The following is an 18,763-nucleotide window of genomic DNA, read 5'->3' as shown; positions in this document are numbered from 1 at the left end:
CCTTATGCAGGGGACCGAAGTCCAAAGACGTAACGGTGCGCATCTTCCTCGCAATCCTGTCATATTGCACTGTGGTTGGTCTCCCTGCAGGCTCCTTTAAAGCCGGTAGGACCCACCGGCTCAGCTGAAGCACTCTGCAAAGATTTCAAGCATATTTAAACGGAAAGCCTCCCATCCCTCTGGGGAAGAGGACTTAGTTTGAAAATGTACCCGTGGGACCTCTTCCTTCTGGCCTTCCCTGGAGTGGTGGCTCCTCTTCTTCGAAGACAAGTAATGCTGTTAAGAACAGTCGGGCGACGTCGACCTCTTGTGGTTCTTTTTTTTCTTTTTGTACTTCCGAACAGGGGGGCACTCCTCTGTGCTGTGTCTCTAGCAGGCCCACTTAGCTCCTCTCAGGGGCACCTTCGGATGCATCGACTGGCACGAGGCGCAGTGCTGCATGTCGTGGCCTTCATCAAGGCAGTAAAGGCATATGCGATGTGGGTCCGACACAGACATCTGGCTCCCACAATCCACACAGGGTTTGAACCCCCAAAGACCTTGTTGGATTCACCATCACAATGAATTAGATATGCACAGCAAGAATTTTCCTCATACCGAATAAGCAAAGAGGGGTGTTCCTAGTAGCAAACAGAGTGCACGGAAAAAAAGAATCTAGGTCCTGGGGCACGGCGCTTCTATATATACTCGCCCTGATGTCATGTCCAGGGCGCGTAGTGGTGTCGGGCCGAACTGACGCAGAGCCGACCTACACCTCCTTGCGGTAGAAAAGGTTCCTGAAGCGCAGTTGTGCTGGTAGATATAGATGTGAGAGGATGGAGTCCATCAGAATTCTCTTTTTGTAACTTTCAGTTGTTGACTTCAATGAGGCCCCCCTGTCCCTCAGTATGTCTGCTTTGGATTTGGACTCTGACTGATTTCTGAGGTGAGTGGAGTCTGTTTAGCCTCCCTCACCTGCTTCACTCCGATCAGTTGGAGTGTAGTGGTAGCCCCCTCTGGTTACCAGTGTAGCTAACACTCAGCCATTTGCTTTTTCACGGGCAACATAAGCTACTTTGGTGGAGTGCTTTAGAGGCAACACATACATCCAAGCCATGGTGAGATCTTGTTGCAGAGCAGGTGTGAGATAGCTGGCTGTCTAATATGGGATGGAAGCTGGCCGTCTACTATGGGATGGAACCTACCTGTTTGAATGGTGCAGCTCGTTACTATTGGTGCAGCTCTTAACTATTGTAAACATGGGGTCCCCGGTTAGCCTTAATTTAGGATAAGTGAAAGAATATGGCACCATTTCTCATAGTCGACCATGGGATCCAGGAGAAACAGCGGAGGACTGTTGCTGGCCCCACCATTCTAGGAGAAACAGCAGAGGACTGTTGCTGGCCCCACCATTCTAACGGACTGAGGCGACCAGTTCAGGTCTCCACAATTGATGAGAAGGCACAGTTTGCCAAAGGTGGGTGCAGCAACCGTCCTTGCTGCAGTTTGCCTGGAGCCTCCTGGATCCAAACTGCCTCATTGCATTGACACTGTCGAACCTTGTTAATGACAACCGTATGGGCATCTTCTCTATCCTGCAGTGAACTGTTCTTGTGGGGTTCTCCTGCCTTGTGGGATTCAAAGCTGCTTCAGACTCACCCCATACAGAAGCACATGCTGGTGTCTGACACAATCGCTGGAAGAACCCTCAAACCTGTGACCAGCAGCCCATTGCTACTCAAGACTCATTACCAAGCGAGTGCTTGGTTAGACCTAGAGTGAAAAACCCTTTCAAGAACCCCACACCAGTGTTGGTTCTAAAAATCCTCCTAACAACCAGCAAACAACAGAAGAAAAGAACAGGAACTAAATTAAAGTAAATTCACATTAAGGAGGAGACCATCTCTTACCTATCTCCTGCCTCTGTTGGACACCATAAGCATATTGGCACACAAGGTTCACCTTCAGTGAACCAGATAGTTGCCGGATTCGAAATTGAGGGGAGCTGGGAGCTGTTCAGCTTCTGCTCCTGGCATATTAGTACCCAGCAAGGGACAATCAGATTGTTACAATCAATCTGCTTGGCCCTCGCCGGGTCATTACCCAGCCGGGTAGGACTTACCTGTGCGAGGGACACGCGCCACGCACCTCACTGTTCCTTTCCTTTCTCCGACAGGCTGTCATGGGAAAGGGAGAAGGGACTACATGAAGTCTCTTCGCCCGATCCATGGTGGCTATTTGCTTTATTTACATTTTTTTCTATTTTTTTTAATGACTGCCATGGAAAGGGAGAAGGGACTACATGTAGTCCCATCTCCGCGATCCCTGGCGGCCATTATTTTCCATTTTTTTCTCGAGTTGATGAACGGTCGCAACGCTGTCTCTCAACTCAAGAAAAATTGCTATTAGTACCCCGGTACAATGTGCTGGTGTACTAATAGCAATAGAACCCTCGGAGGGTGTGGGGCATTACAGGTAGGGTAATGCCCCCAGGACTATGTTAACGCCCTCGATTTGCTCGGAGTTGGAACTATCGCCGGGGGCATTACCCTACTGGAAATTACCCCTCCTTGGGTTCTATTGCTTCAGTAGAGCCAGGTTAGCTTGAAAGCAACAGCTACCAGGCTACCTTTGGCTCCTAGGGCCAACTGGTGCCTTCCAGACATGTAAATGTGACAACTTAGTATTTGAGAATGTTAATAAAAAATAATTAGAACACACAAACATGTAATACACATTTAAACACATAAACACAATGGTTCATACAAAATATACGAAATGTTAAAGGAGCATATATGGTAGCATCTGGTTGCCCTGTGGTAGCTCCTGCATACAAGGTGATGCCCAACAACCGGGAGCTGATTTTAGCTCCTGCTCATTGAATCTCAATTTCGAACCCTGTTACTTGCACTATACACTGCTGCTCTTCAGTACAGCTGCATCCCAGTAGTCCTTTTTGAAGATCATCAGTGTCGCCAGCAGCGCCACCATTTCCATCACAGCAACCACTGGCCTCCCACCTTGCAAACACCAGAGCGTTGTCTGTCCATTCAGAAATAGCCAAAGATACCTAAACCAAAACATTCAAAACACTCTGATCGCATCCAGAGTGATCCCAATGAGAACGTAACATTGGGCACGATCATGAACATTGGCTCCTAAGCTCACCATGATGTATAGCTCAGCATCAAGACCGGTATCTTTCTCGGCCAATCAGAGGTTGCGGTAGCTCTACAATGGATTCTCATTAGAGCATGAATCCTAATTAAACCTAATCAAGTCCAAAAGGTAGCCCTCGGGTAAGGACTATCAAACTATGTACCCAAACGTCCTGATTGACTTTTGACTTCACAGTTTACTATATTTACTTTTTTTGTTTGTTTTTGTTTTGTTAATGCTGTGTAGTTTGTATACAAACTTTTAGAATTGTTCGCTTTTTGAGTTGCACGTTAAAATACATTTTATTACGAATGTCGATGGGCAATCAGGGCAAGTTCTTGATATAGTTTCTGATACGTGTTATGGTATCATAGTCAGTTTCATAATTTTTTCCCAAAATTGCATTGTTCTAAAAATTTGTGGAAATGAGTTCCCGCTTATGATCTGTTCCCATCTCTCAGTCTGATCATGGTTGATATGTTCCTGCGGGAGCATCTGAGCAAAGGTTTTTCGTGTTTCAGTTAACGCGGGACAGTCCATGAAATTATGGAAGAGCGTTTCTATTGAGGTGGTCTGTTTGCAAAATCTGCAATGTGTTTCCTCCAGCACAGTTTGCCGAGTATGTGTCGGGTATTCTCTAGTTGGCAGAATGTTCAAGCGAAAACAAAGGAAGGTGTCCCGTGTTCGTTTGAAAGGGAATTTTGTTAAATATTTAGGTGGCTCATTGAGGGCTCTGGTCTCGTATCGCGTGAAGAGCGAGAGTTTGTATTTGTTCTTGTCTTCGCACGTCTGGATCCAGTCAAGTTCCTGCAGCAATTTTTTTGCTTTCATGGGTCTATTTGTCAGCATGTCGTTGCTTATTTTGTGTTTTTTTTTAATTTGTCGGCAGAATTCTTTCCATCTGTTCAAAGTTGGATTCTGGACTTCTATAGGAGACGTTCTTAGGAGTCTGATCGATGGGATGTCGTCATCGATGATGGTCTTTCTGTACAGTGAGATGTGCTTCCAGGTGTTTAGGGAGTCAAGTGACTGGATTCCAAGTTCAAAGCGAAAACTGGTTGTAGGGTAAGATTTAGGTAGGGACAGTAGTTTCCTCCAGAAGATTCCCTCCATGATTTCCCATGTTTGTCGTGGGAGGTTGAGGAGGCTCTCGCTTGCGTAGGTGAGTATGGGGTTCACCTTTTGTTTATAGAATGTGAGAGACGGAATTAAGGAGAAGTGCCATATTTTGGGGGAATTATTAGACCTTGTCGTGCGAGCGAAAGGCATTTGTTTTTCAAGTGCTCAGTCCAGTGCATTTCTATTTTTGACTGATTCAAATGGATCCCAAGATATTTTGTTGTTTTGACTATTTCAAGGCACGTTTTGTCTAGGATCAAAGGCTATGCGGTTGCTTTGGAGTTTTTCTTTGCTGTGAGTGACATGACTTGAGTTTTTGCGGTGTTAATTAGCATGTCATTGGGGGTCATTCCGAGGTTGGAGGTAAGGGAAAAACCATGCCGGTAAAGGATTACCGGCATCGCTTACCGCTCCGGGCTATTCCGACCAGACAAACCGCTATTAGCAGCACTGTAAATAACAGTGCCTCTAATAGCGGCATGGGCGCGGGCACACGGCCCATCATACCGGCAATAGCGGCATGCCATAAACTGGAGGACATCACAAGTCAAGCGGACATGCAAACACCGGCAGCATGAAGGCGCTAAAAGTGGATATTGGCATGCCGTAAATACCAGCATCGTCGACCAACCGTAAAATGCCATGTGCAGTGTTCCAAACTGCCACAGGTGCACACCATCAGCACAGGTGGAGGCAATGGAGTCTGTGCCTGTACAAAAAGAGCACACCCACACACCACACCCCTTTACACACCAAGATCAATCCAATAGTAGCATCAATACTTCAGCTGGAGGACATGCTTGCATTGCAACACCAGCAACAACACCAACAGCAGGCACCACAGAGGAGACGCAGCAGGAGAAGGAGGGTGAGACAGGCCCAGCATGCCCCACCAGTGCAGCCAGCGTAACCACGCATGCAGCCCCCAATCCCAAACATCAGAGCAAGTCCATTCAACCCAACTCCGGAGCAGAACCACACCCTGTACCGTCTGGACCGGGACACCATCAACACCATCGTGGACATGATACACGATTGTCAGCCTCATTGAAATACGCACCGCCATCCCCCCTCTACTGTAGGTAGTGTTGGTGCTCCACTTCCTTTCCACAGCCACCTACCAGTACACAGTGGGGCACATGCATGGCATATCACCACCCTTATTCACTCGCATCCTGAAGCAAGTGCTGGATGCCCTCCTCAAGCACACAACGGAACACATATCCCTACCACAGACTCCCCAGGAGATTCTTGAAACAAAAGGTGGCCCCCATGCACTGGCAGGCATGACAAATTGTATAGGTGCCCTTGACTGCACCCACCTGGAGTTGGTGGGCCCGGATGCCATGGAGGTGGTTTACGGCAATCGCAAGCAATACGACTCCAACAAGGTGCTGATGGTAGGCGATGCCAGCAAGATCATCACACATTGTTGTGCCCGATATCCCGGATCAACCACAGGAATGCTGCATGTCACCATGGGACAAATCAGCACAGAATGCCTAACATTGCAGAGCCTACTGCCAACGCTCCCCATCAGAAAATCCTACAGAACGCTACACATCACTAAATGGACACAGACACAGCTGTATGCGTACACAATGCATGAGTAACAAGATGGCAGAGCACACCGTGTATCATCTTGAAGATGCAACCCACACCATTATTCCATGGTACAGGACATATTGAGGGCATAAAAATGGTGTGCATACATCAAGGGACATGTGCATGTGGCCAACGATAATCTGGTGGCATGTGTATCCGACGCAACGTGCCCCTGCCCCCTGACATTGAACTGCAACCACCTGGTGATGATGAAGGGGATGAAGAAGAAGTGCTGCACATCATTGCGGTGCCGATGCACAGGAGGGACGTGCTGTGGGTCAGTTAGTGATTGCACAATATTACTGACACACATGGCTGCAGAGGCTGACATGATAGTTTGACAGAGGGCACTGGGTGTGGGGGTACATACACACTATGCACTGTATATGAATAAATGACACATGAGCAATGATGAATGTCCACTCGGTCTTGCTGTTGACACAACGGGTGTATTGAAATTAACAATGATAACGATAGTGCAACATCCCTCCACCACCCTTACCCCCTACCCCCACAACTCCCCCTCACCAACTCCCCCTCCCCAACACACCCTCACCCTCCCCACACATGTCCCAACAAGTCTCTAATGCCTTCATCAGGCTGCCCAGACTATTTTAGCACTCCCTGGACCTGGTGGCGGCATGTCTGGCCGGCGCAGGATGCACGACGACTTGCGGAGTGGGCTGGTCTGGGTAGAGCTTGACAAGGATGGTGTGGCCGCCTGCTCAAATTGTGTTGCTGGACGTTCCGACTCCATGGCATAGGCTATGGGGCTGAGTACCTGCCGCAGGGCGGATACCTCCACACAAAGGCGGCTAGTATTCTCCGCAAATATCTTGCCCATGAAGGCGGTGTTGTCTGTGATTGTCTTGCCTAGAGAGGCGATGTTCTCCCGCCACTACTGCCTTGCCTGGGCGTTGTCCTCCACAAACTGCCGCACAAGGGCATTCAGCTGCTAAGAACGCAGCGGCCCTGCAAGTGCACCTGTGGAGGTGGACGGTGCCTGGGTGTCATGCTCGGCTTCACTGCTCTCCACTATGGGACTAATGGCCCCTTGAATTAACAACCCCCCAGACTGCTCCGGGGTGGTGCTGTGGTCCGACTCAAGTGATGTGATTTGGGGGGATGGCAGTGGACTGGGCGTGCGGAGCAGTTCTGAGGACTGTCCTCCACAGGCATCCATACCTCTTCCTGTGCCTCCTCAGCCTGGGGTGCTGTGGCTGCCACCTCCCCAGCCAGACTGGACTCTGCTGAGTGTGGAGCCTCGGCTGTCTCCTGTGGCTGTACAACAGGTGTTGGTGCTTCCGCCTCAACGGCCCTTGGCAGCACCGGTGCCTGAGGTGTTTTCTCTGGTGGTGCACGGCGGGCCTTGGGTTGGCCCTTCGAGATTGAAGGCCGGTTGGCCTCATCCTGGGCCCTCTTCCGTGGTGTGGTTTTCTGTGGAGTTGAGTCATGGGCATCGCTGTCAAGGTCTGAGCCTGTGGGGGTTGAAGAGAGGGACGGCATGAGTGATGTTTTGATATGCATCATACGTACATTTGTACAATTAATCATCCACACAACCGAGGGTAATAGGCATTAGAGTTTGGATGATCACGTTGTTTGATATATGGGTGGGTGATCCAGGCATACGTCAGGGTCACTCATGTTGGGCAAGTCCTATGGTATGTGACATGCATATTTGTTGGGGCCTGCATGCAGTGTGACTTATGGCATTTACATTTTGTGTGGTATGTCAGGTAAGGCATTGCCTTGCTGCAGGCATCTGCATGTGTCTGATGCGTCCGACAACTTTGCTGGGAGTGTGTGTGTGTGTTGGCCCATGGCTTGCCTCTCTGGACAGACATATTGGTTGACTTTCATCAGACTCTGCATTACAGTGTTTTCTTAGGACACTCACCTCCATCCGCCGTTGTTGTGGCGCCACACTCCATGTCTCCGACACCTTCTATCCCCTCAATGCCAATCAGGCTGGCACAGATATCCTCCCATCGGGACAGCTTGATGGGGGAGCTGGCTCCTCCGCCTGTTGCCATTGCCTGGCTCCTGTTTGCAGAGAGTATGTTCCGTACTCGGAGCCGCAAGTCGTCCCAACGCTTCCTGCAGTCTTTTATGGTGCCTGGGGTGTTCCCGACTGCGCTCACTTTCTGCTCCACAAGTGCCCAGATCTCTTTTTTTCGAATGATGGCCTCCCTCTTCATGCTCTGGCAGAACACCATGTCTGCATGTTCCTGCAGGGTCCCAGCTAGCATCTCCAACTCGTCTTCATTAAAGCGCTCCTTGCGCTGGCGGGAGGCGCCCTTCTTAATAGCCTTTGGCATTGGGGTGTGTAGGAGGTTGACTTTCCATGAACAGCAGTGTCCCACAGGTCCTGTGTGCTGAGGATGGCAATGGATTGTGTTTTTAAAGATGGCTGCCGTGCTCCTTCCCGTTTCTGTGCAATGACACTTCTTCCGGTTCCGCTTATTTACGGTGACGTTATTAGCTGTGACCGCTATTAGCGGAGGCTTCTATTGCCGCCTTGGTTCATGCCGGTAGTGCAATCAGTGCTATGCATAATGCCGCTAAGGGCATTTTCCATGCCTTTAACGGCATGGCGGTAATGCCCTTACCAGCATGGCGCAAAGCTTGTGCCCACAAAGTCGTAATAGGGCTCTTGACTAGACGGACACGCTATTTGCGCCATGCCGGTAAGGGCAGTTACTTACCTCCAAACTCGTAATGACCCCCATTGTCTTTTTGATATATTTTTCCAGTGTTTGGAGTCTTCTTTGGAGGCCTACAAGTGTCTTATCTAGCAGCACCAAGTAGTCGGCATAAAGTATGTAAGGTATTTTGGTATTGTTGATTTTGGGGGGGGGTATGCTGCAACATTTGCTTGGCTGATCATGATGTCAAAAAGATAAAAGTTGAAAAGTGTTGCAGCTAGTGGGCAGCCTTGTTTGAGTCCCTTGGCTGTTGGTATAGAGCAAGATGATGTGCCGGAAAGTGAGAGTCGGATTTTTATTTAGGTGTTGCTGTATAAGGCCTTGATAGGTTCCAGAATTTTGGGGGGACATTTCTGGGTAACTTGTTCCAGAGCTTATTTCGGTTGATACTGTCGAAGGCCATTTGAAGGTCGATGAAGGCCGCATGGACATGTGTTCCAGTTCTATTTGCTTCTGGTTTTAAGATGTTCAGGATAGTCAGGTTTATGTTTGTCCCAGGGTTCTTGACAAATCTGGTCTGTCGTGGGTCGTAGATGTTATTTTTGGTAGCCCAGTCATTCAGTCTTCTTAGTAAGATTGAAGCAAAATATTAGCTTCAAAGGGGTAAAGCATGGCAAGCGGTCTGTAGTTTGTCGGTAGATTATTTTCTCCTTGTTTGTATATTGGGATAAGGGTGGCGGATTGCCAGGTTCGAGGGATGTATTGTTCTTTAGAGATCAGACTAAATAGCTCCAGACACAGATCAGTCCAGGCCTCTGGTTGTTGCTTGATGTTGTAATTGCTTAGGCCATCAGGGCCGGTTGCTCTCGAGGTGTTTAGGTGTTTGATAAGGTGTAGAATTTCTTCCCGTTCCCATGAATTGAACCATTCATATGTACTGTTGCTATTGTTAGGCGGCTTTGTTTGGTCACTGTAGAGCTTGGTGAAGTGTTGCATCCAGGCTTTCTTTGGTACCTCTGATAAAAAGGAAGCTGGGGTGAAGTTGTTGTTATTCAATAGTTTCCAGAGATCTCTGGTGTTTTTGTTTCCAAGTATTTTTAGGATGCTTTCAGCATCGTTCTATAGTAAGATCGCTTTTGTTGACTTCATCCAATTCCGGTATCCCTGTTTCAGGTCGTGGATTGTTTGAAGGGCAGTTGCTGGTTCAGTTTTGCGAGTGACGCGCATTTCTTTGCGCAATGTTTTTTTTTTTTAATGGCGATCAATTCGTTGTAAGCATGGTTATGTTCGAAGTCAGTGTTCCCGCAAATTTTCCCAGCAGTTTGGTAGGAGCCATTCATAGTTGATTTTAGCTTTAATTGGCTTTAAGGAATGTTGGAAATGTTCTTTTATCGTGAGCACTTGAGTGTTTGGAATGCGCAATTGATTTGCTGCCTGGTTAGTTTAGATTTTGCCAGACTTTTCTTGGTGTAGGAGTTGGAGGGTGTGAGACCAAGTCAAGATTACTTTGTAATGGTCACTGTGGATCGTCAGGATGACGCATGGTGTCCTGGAGGCCTCAACGATCAGGGAGAGGCATAAATGTAGTCGATGTAGACCGTCGACCGTCCTCTGGTCCAGGTGTAGTGTGGGGGTTGGTCTCCTTTTATTCTTCCACTTAGTAGGGTCAGATATCGATTGTCCATCTCTTTCTCCCAAGTTCTTGTTTTTGGTTCATTTGGTAGGCAGGAGTTCTTTCTCCTTGCTCATTGAAAAGATGTATGTTCATGTCGCCGCATAAGATCAGATTTATTTAGGGTTTTTTATTCTAAGGTTGTCCATGTTGGTCATTAGGTCATCTATGAATGTGGTGTCTGGCAGCAATTGAGTTCCAATATATGTTGGCTATCGCAGTTTGTTGGATATCTGTACAGGTAGATTTTCTGGGTTCTTTAGTGTCATTGAATTCTAATACAGTTATTTGTGTCCAGTGGTTGGGATTGTGAGTTTCTACTAGGTGTAAATTGGCTTAAATTTTCCGCATTGTTAAGAGGCCAGCATAGGGTCTCCTTTTTGTCCAAGGAGGGCCGGATTGATGCAGTTCAAGTAGCCATCACAAGAGGGTTTATGTATCAGCGAGGTTTCTTGTAGACAGATGATTTCGTAGTTATTTAGGTCTTCGTTTCCTGGTTTATATAGGTGAGAAAAGCCTCTTGTGTTCCAAGAACACGAGTTGATCTTCTGTTGGAGTTTGTTGGGTGTTGGTTATAATCGAGTTTGTTTTTTTGAGTAACGATCTTTTGTTATGGTCGCATCGTTAGTGGGTGTATATGAGCGAAAAATAGCTCTGTCGCTCTCTATGTTCCTTCTTGGGCTTTCAGCGTGTTGTGTGTGCCTTAGTTGGTGTTTTGGCGGTGTTCATTCGAGTTTGTTACTTTCCTCGGGGTTGAGAGGTCTCTTTTCAGCTATCTTACAAGATGTACTAGTGTTTGATTTTGCTGTAGTACAAGCACATCCTAGTTGATTAAAGTATTCTTTACAAGCAGGTAGTTTGTCTAGTGCAGCCTGTTCGTACAAGCAGATCTCGATTGAATCCATTTTGTTTTTGCTGGGAAATGTAATCAGTTTTATGTCTTCTGTTCTCATGTTTTCCTAGGGTAGAGATGGCATGAAACAGGCAGAGTGGGTTTGCTCTGTTCATGATAAGGCCATCTTCTAGTTCTTGTGTTCTGTGTAGTATGGCCGTGGGGTCTTGATACTGGCGGTGAGGGTCGAGAAAGGTCGGAAGTGTTAGTAGTTTCCTTGGTTTTGAAGCGTGAGTTGTCAGTTCCCGGGAATTATTGAATGTGTTAGGGGTAGAATTGTTTGAGGGGAGTTCACCAGTGTTCCAATTCCCTTCAGTTTCAGCAATTATATAGACAGGGATTTCCTTGCGTTTGGTATGTGGCCGTCCTCATGCGTTGTGAGGTTCATCAAGGTGTCCATGACGAGTATAGGATGGATTTAGGTTTGGGTACTTTGTTAGATTCAGTGAGTTTTGGATCGAGTTCAGTTGTTTTCTCATTCCATTTCTGAGGCTGGAAGTGGTTCCTCTTGGGTGGAAAAGTCAATTTTCTCAGGAAGGCTTGTGATCCTTTGTTCTTTCTTTTTTTTGGAGGTTGCTCTTTTGGCTTGTCTGTTGTCTTCTTCGAAGTGTCATAAATCGCAAAGGATCCCGTTTCATTGGGTGGTTGCATAGGCAGTGTTTCCTGTATGATGACGGTATTGTCTGTTCCCTTTATTGTGGGACGATCTTGGCGTGATGGATTGTTTTCAGTCGGATTCATTGTTTCAATAATTTCCTTGTTTTGTTGTCCATTCAGTATCTGACTTGTTATTTTTGATGAATGAGGTTCATCGTGGGGTGGTATATAGTTGGTTTCTTCATCGAGCAAGCTTGGTGGTGTGTGAGTAGCTGTTTTTTCCTGTTTAGTGGATAGCAGTTTGGTTAGAGTGGCAGTGAGTTGCTCTTTTTCTGTGCAATCTACTCTTGCTAAGTCAAATAATCTGGCTTGCCATTGGGCTGATGTTTCTGCTTCTTGGTCGAGGCGCAATTGGAGTTTGGTGATGAAAGACTCAGTATGTATTTGTTTTGTGTGCATTAGAGCAAAAGGTGTTGCTTGATCGCGCATGGTATCTTTTAAAGTTTCATAAAGTTTAATGAATGGAATCAGTGCTTGGCTAGAAGCTGTGATCAAGGAGTTCTGGCATTCCGCCATTGTAGTTGGAATTGGAATTTCCGGTTGATCACTGGTAGGCTTGCATTTGCATTTCGTGTCGTCTAAGTGGTTAAGTAAAGTTTGTTTCGGTAATTTCAGTTTCGCTTGTGTGCCAGTGTGATTTATTTGATGTGGATCCTTCTTGCAGATGTTGGTTGGTTTAGGGATATTTATTCCACATGGCTTGGTTTGTTGTTTTTCTTGTTTTGGTGTGAAGGTTGCATCTGGGTAGTGTAAATCTAGCCTGGCTGGAGTCAAATTTCCAAAAATTGAATCAGGTTTTTCTTGGTTTTAAATTATTGATTCAAATTAGTCGATGTCGAGCCTTTTCTTTTCTCGATCGGTTCCAGCGTCTGTGTGGTTTTGAGATTTGGAATGACTTACTGTGTAATTGTGTTGCCATAATCTTTTAGCGAGTATCGCCTTTGTCTTTTGCTGGGTTACAAGTAGCTCTTCATTGTCTTTGTTGGCTTTTAGGTCTGGGTGGTACTGGATAGGCGTCTCTGGCTCGTTGCTTGCGTTGCATTCTGTCTGGCTCTCAGTTTTGATTTTTTTTACTGGTGGACTTGTTGCTGGGTTTCTGACTGGAGGGAAGTACATTTGTGTGCTCCATCGTATGCGAGGTGCAGTGAGAGGTTATAAATTCTGTCTCAGGGGCGTCTCTTATACTTTGCGATATTTCAGGCTCACATGCTGTTGCATCATGTTCATGTGAGATGAAAGGTTGTGGGGCCTCGTTTCTCTTTTCCAGTTTCGGTATGGTGCAGTCTTCATCATGTTGCGCTTTTCGGCGTTGATCTGTGGTGGGCAAGTTTGAGTCAAATCGTAAGGGCGTGTTTTGTTTGTTGATGGGGGTATATCTATAGTGCTCTCAGTTGTGCAGTCGTGTGAATAATTGAGGATAGTGTTGTCAATGTGGACATTCAAAATTTTCCCCTCCTCTGTGGTGGATTGGAGAGGCGCTCTGTGCGTCGTTAGTGGGTTAGTGGGCCAGTTGAGGCAACCATGGTTTGATGAGTAGAGTCAAGGTGATAAGCAGGCTAGTGTTTTTCTTCTGGGTGAGGAGGGGATACAAATGTATGTATTTCGCGCTGGCTTTGTATCCGAGAGGGATAGTCGGGTCAAAGGCACAAGGCCCACAGTCCCCGATGTCCGTACTGAACTTAGGTAGATTGTTACCCGAGTTTGAGGGTCGTATGCGGGTGTCCGCAGTTCTAGTAGTTTGCGCAATTACTTCCTGTTGCTTTGTGATAGTGGCTTCACAGTAGGAATGTTGGAAGAAAATCAGGTCAAAAGGCGCGAGGCCCGCAGTCCCCGTTCAGTAATGAAATTTAAGAGTGCAAGTCTGGTCGTTGGCTGTTGTTGTGGTTTCCATAGGCACCGGAGATTGCCTGCTAGTTATTGCAAAAGTTGAGATGTGGAGGTGTCTTGAGGCTGCAAGGAGGATGGTGTAAAGAGGCTGAGGCGCTATATGGATTGAGTCAAGTTCAGAGTCTCATAGTTCAAGGCATATGGTGCCGACAGTGGGGTAGCGTTGTCTCTAGCAGCAATCCTGGTGCTTGGATAGTAGACGGGGGGCATACTTGGTAGTCAGGATTTGGGCTTACTTCGTTATCTGTATCGGAAGAGGGGAATGGCAGCCACAGCAACCAGCAAAACAGCGAAAACAGCGAGCGCGCCCTTCACTCTCTGCGGGCTTAACGCTGCAAGGGCGGGCTTGCTTCGCTTATGAGGCTCTCCTTCCTGGAATGGGCGGAGTCCACTTCGAGGCTCGGCTCACTTAAAGTGGCAGGTATCAAATGAACAGGAAGTTTCTTTCAGTTTCTTTCATGCACCGTGCGCCGAGCACGGGTGAGGTGCTAAGAGGGACACAAGTACACATTGGGTGAAAACGGGATCCAAGAGTAGTGTTCAGCTAAGAACAGAGAAAACAGCAAGCGCGCCCTTCATAGCAGCGGGTGAAGGGCTCGCTTGCTGTTTTGACGATAACAAGTAAAATCTTATGCAATATAAAAGCTATTGTTTATAATAACATCTACATAGACATTCCTCTTTTCAAAGTGATACTGTTTTACCCGATAGTCTTTTCTATCCTGCTCCCCTCCTGAAAGCAGGGGCATGTCTGCTCGAATACTCCTACAAAATGAGTCGAGGAAAGCTTTAACAAACTGGTTTGCCTTGAATTACGAATGTGACCTCACCCCTGAACACAGGGCTGAGATAACCCACACTAAACAGGGTTTGGTACCAGGTTCTGTTGTAAAACTGGACAGTCTGCTTCTGTCAGTCATTATAAAGTGGACTTTTTAGTTGTCTTAAAGATAGCAATACAACTTCTGGGAATATGTCCTTGCCTGGCTGGGAGTGGCAGGTGACCATCAACAGAAAAAGGTCAGTGCTCGTTCTTTCCATAGCAATAGGCTACTTTCAGATGTTCTGAGAGCTATGTGGATCAGGTCATCCACTGTCTCGTGGTTGTAGCCAGAAGTGAAGAATTATCTCCTGAGAATGATTGTCGGCTGGTCTTGATTTGCTGTGTCAGAACCTATTCTGTTGTGCTGCATTGCTTGGCTTAAGATGGTGTTTTGGGGGCATTCAGGGTTTACGCTTTGACCCCAGAGTTATTGTACCCCAGAGTTACTGTAGATAGGTCGGATGATCTGAAATTGTGGAATATTGAAGCTTGCATTTTCTATTCTTTATGCAATCAAACTGGTTGGTTAGCATTTTGCTGGTACAGGATACAACCCCACCAATGGAGAAAGCTCCAAGGAGTTTTAAAACACAGTGAGAACAGATTTTTTTAATTCTAAATGAAATACGAGATATTACAATGCTCCTTAACAGGACTCTGCACATCAGATAGACGTCAACCCTCCTGCACTTCAGAAAGAAACATAAGAATTTGCTTTTCAAAGAACAGCCACAACCCTCCGAGCCCACACAAGAAAGCATTTCTCCCTCAAACCTCTGCACTTCCTGCTGCTCCCAGTCCTCGTCCCTGTGCTTTGCCCCTTTCATTTTGCACAGCATTCCCTTGTATACTCGCAAGGTTTGCATTATGAAAAGAAAACATGCATAGATACATACGATACACTGCAGAGGCTTTAAGGTATTCATTGTTCATGGTCTAACCCACGGGTCTGCAACCTGTGGCTCTCCAGATGTTTTGGACTACGATTGCCATCACCCTTAACTATGGACTGTGCTGGATAAGCCTATGGGAATTGTAGTCTAGACATTCTGGAGAGCCAAAGGTTCCAGACGCTAACCTAAACTTGAACTGTAATTAAGATTATTCTTACAGGACAAGCCACCAGCAGACCTTTGAATCTGGCTAGAAGGATGCAATAAGCGTGGTTAGGAGGAAGCAGGAAAACATAATATTACATTCTTGCAAATATGGTTGTAGTTAACATGGACGGCTGAAAAAAACAGGTTTTTCATAAATGAACATGGTGTTCAGTTACTGCATACCTTGAGAAGCGTTTTCCTCAAACTCTTCCTCTTTGATGATGCCTTCCTCAATTTCATGTCCTGGTGTGCCAACCTCATCGTCCACCCTATCTGCTGGCTCCGTCAGTGATCCATTTACTCCTGTATGGGCGAGAAGCGATAGTATAGCGCATGGAAAGGTTTTTTGATCTATTTCAGCTACAATGGATAAGTCAGTCATTGGCAAAGGAGCCACAGATCACTACAAAACTATAAGAATATGCGCTATTGCCATGAGTACCTCGTACCCCACAGGGACAACCAGCTGCAGTGGGTTTTAAGTGCAAAGCATAGCAGTTGCAACAAAGCACCATCAGAAGATGGCTGCATTATTCTTCAGTGATGCACTACTTGTAATCCATGACATCCCTTTGCACACAGGGTTACTTCCACTATCGCATATACTCAGTAGACAAGACACAGGGCTACTTCCACTATCGCATATACTCAGTAGACAAGAAAATGCTGCGTATGCCAATGGCACTGATGTGGGGAGTATTCTATTTAGAAATGCATTTCTGCGAGTGCGATCAAAACAACTGGACCAAGGGAAACAATCCTGAAAAAAATAGGGAGAAACTTAATTCCATCACTATAAATTTCCAGGACATCAGTCATTCAGCTCTTGAAAGGAAAGACCTTGCAAGAAGGTGCATGTCAGGGCTCTGTGACTTAAAGGAAGATATCCAAAAATAAATGTTGTGCAATTAATTTTCCTTTGTTACAGTATTTTATACGATACATCAGGCCATAATCCTGGGGAGTGTGTAGTGTCACAGGTGACCTTACAGGTACCCAGACTAGAGTAATGAGTTTATGGGTCTTTATTTGATTCCAAACATTAAGTATAGATCGAATAGGCTTGGGTTAGCTCAGCTATGGCAGTCCTTATTACAGCCCCAGCGGTCCGTGAAGCCAGGCGCTGGAAAATTTTACTCCCCATTCCCATTGAGTCCAATAGGACTCAATGGGAATGGGGAGGATGGAAGCACCGGCACTGTGTGCAACAGTGCCGGTGCTTCCGTCAAAGTCTGTGGGCGGCTGCCAGAGTGTGCCGGTCCAGTAACAACGGAGCCAGTACGCTTACCGGCACTGTTGTTACCGGACCGACACACTCATAATGAGGCCCAATGTCCCTGATGCTGTTCTATAGAACAGTAAACCCTACTATCTTTGTTTTGTTTAACTGATGGGGAACCCTAAAGGCTGTGGCCTTTTCCAACTCCCTCCTGAACTTTCTAAGGGATTCTCCAGCTCCTCTTGATGGCAGACGCCACAGTTTCTCTCACACTCTCCCTCCTCCCATCATTACCTCTCTTCTCTGCATTCACTCTCCTCCCTGAATCTACCTAGTATACCCTCCACTAACTATACTCCTCCCATCGTGTCACTCCCATCTCCATTTATCTCCACTAATCTTAACTCCTCTGTGTGTACCCTCTGTTCTCTCTCTCTCACCTTCCCTCTCACCCCTCCGACTTTAAACCCTTGTCTACTTCCTCAGTGTCCTAATCTTGCACTCTCTCCTCCTGTCTTCTCTTACAACATTTGCTCTCCCACAAACCCTACTGTCACACTCTCTCGCTCTGAAGACACTGCTATTCATGAACGCCCCTCACTCTCACTGTAACCCGTTACACTTCCTTTCACCTTTCTCTCCTTCACCTGTCACACACTTCACAACACTATTCTCAATTAGTACCACTCTCTCTCACACACACTACCTTACAAGCACTCTCTCACACAACTGCCATAGTTAGGAGTGCAGAAGAGGAGCGATGCAACAAGGAAGTTGAGACGCACCAAGTGACTAAAGCTGCCTGCTTTTGTACTCGTGTGCGAGAACAAGATTGTTAACCACAAGTTGCCAAGCAACCCTGCATGCGTGATCAAGCGTAAACTTGGGAACGCCCACAGTGAGGCCGACATTGACGCTGCCACAAGAAAGATGGTGGCGCCTTGCCGTGCCGAACCACTGTGATCGTTCCGTCCACTGTTCCTGTGAAGGGCCAGGGAGCACTGCCGCAGCGATGCTGGAACCGGAGGAGTCGTGCCGCTGAGGAGCCACAGCGAGACCCTGCATGCACCACCGCGAGACCCTGCATGCGCCCTGAGTTAAGCGCCATGAGAGATACAGCCTCCACGTACTGCGGCCACACCGGGAGGGCCGGAAGGTACGCAGAGGCATGACAATAGTTCCTTCAGCACTCTTCTCCACCATATGCTCTACGCTGCATCGTTTCCCGATCTACCTACTCCACCGCTGACCTAACCCGAACATGTTCATCCACTTTTAAAACCCAGCTTCCCCTGCACTCGATATTCTCCTGGTTCCCATTGACCTTTATGGCCCCCTGTACTAGTGGGCGATCATTTCCTGTACTTTCTCCAGGGGTCAGGTTTGATTTTTGAAGTCTTTAAGTAGCCCGGTTGCCTCTCCCCCAACCCCCTGTATCTCGTCTCGTACAGATTATGGAATGGCCATTAGGTGAAGTTTAGTTTGCTTTGGTGGCTCACGTCAGGTCTTCCTTGCTGCTGCCTGGGTGCTTCTGCAGAGTGGGAAGGAGTTCTAAAAGATAAAACAAGAACTTGTCCATGGCAGAAGACGATAGGCATCGAGAATGGGACAGTGGTACCAATGCTTTCCCACAACAGTACCCACTCAGTCAGGAAGTGGGACCCCCTGTGATGAATCAGAGATAATTCACCCAGGAAATCTGACCCGGGACCCCTCTCATGTGGACAGTGAAAGGCAGGCGCATTCTTATCCAGGCCCTGAGGACGATGTTAGCCGAGACGATCACATGTGGGGGGAGGTGGGGCAGAGGACAGTTCCCGAGGAATGGGAGCCCCTCAGGTAACTTTCCCAAAGACCCCAATCTAATAACAGCTTGTTGTAAAATAGAAGCTGTTAAACTGAGTGACTTTTGTGTTAGGGACTTCAAGTCCCAGAATTCTCAGAGTACTGGGGTGAAGAAGATAGCTGCAGAGGCATAGGGTTTCAGAATGCATCCCATTAAG

The 18,763-nt window shown here is 47.1% G+C and overlaps 2 protein-coding genes and 1 long non-coding RNA gene across 4 annotated transcripts in view; 1 reads left to right on the top strand and 2 right to left on the bottom strand.

Annotated features, from left to right (window-relative positions):
* LOC138514139 (uncharacterized) overlaps window positions 1-18,763 on the bottom strand; it is a 338,787-nt gene that overhangs the window by 103,108 nt on the left and 216,916 nt on the right. For both annotated transcript variants that reach the window (XR_011281880.1, XM_069629438.1), the window contains exon 2: window positions 15,725-15,844. Coding sequence is in view for 1 of the 2 variants with exons in the window: in XM_069629438.1 (XP_069485539.1) it covers window positions 15,725-15,844 (120 nt within the window). In the remaining variant the exon portion in view is untranslated. The remainder of the gene's footprint in view (window positions 1-15,724; window positions 15,845-18,763) is intronic.
* LOC138514135 (myb-related transcription factor, partner of profilin-like) lies at window positions 6,418-14,005 on the bottom strand. The gene is made up of 2 exons (XM_069629433.1): window positions 7,763-14,005; window positions 6,418-7,340 (listed from the first exon to the last, which is right to left on the bottom strand). Exons 1-2 carry the CDS (start codon window positions 8,181-8,183, stop codon window positions 6,922-6,924), a joined length of 840 nt encoding a protein of 279 aa, XP_069485534.1. The 5' UTR covers window positions 8,184-14,005; the 3' UTR covers window positions 6,418-6,921.
* LOC138514140 (uncharacterized) overlaps window positions 17,671-18,763 on the top strand; it is a 59,910-nt gene continuing 58,817 nt past the window's right edge. The window contains exon 1 of the long non-coding RNA XR_011281881.1: window positions 17,671-17,916. This is a non-coding gene — a long non-coding RNA (uncharacterized lncRNA). The remainder of the gene's footprint in view (window positions 17,917-18,763) is intronic.

Source organism: Ambystoma mexicanum, chromosome 12, assembly GCF_040938575.1.
Source record: "Ambystoma mexicanum isolate Mex_15411 chromosome 12, UKY_AmexF1_1, whole genome shotgun sequence".
NCBI lineage: Eukaryota > Metazoa > Chordata > Amphibia > Caudata > Ambystomatidae > Ambystoma > Ambystoma mexicanum.
Note: the sequence above shows the minus strand (reverse complement) of the source record. Positions and strands in the feature narration are given on the sequence as shown.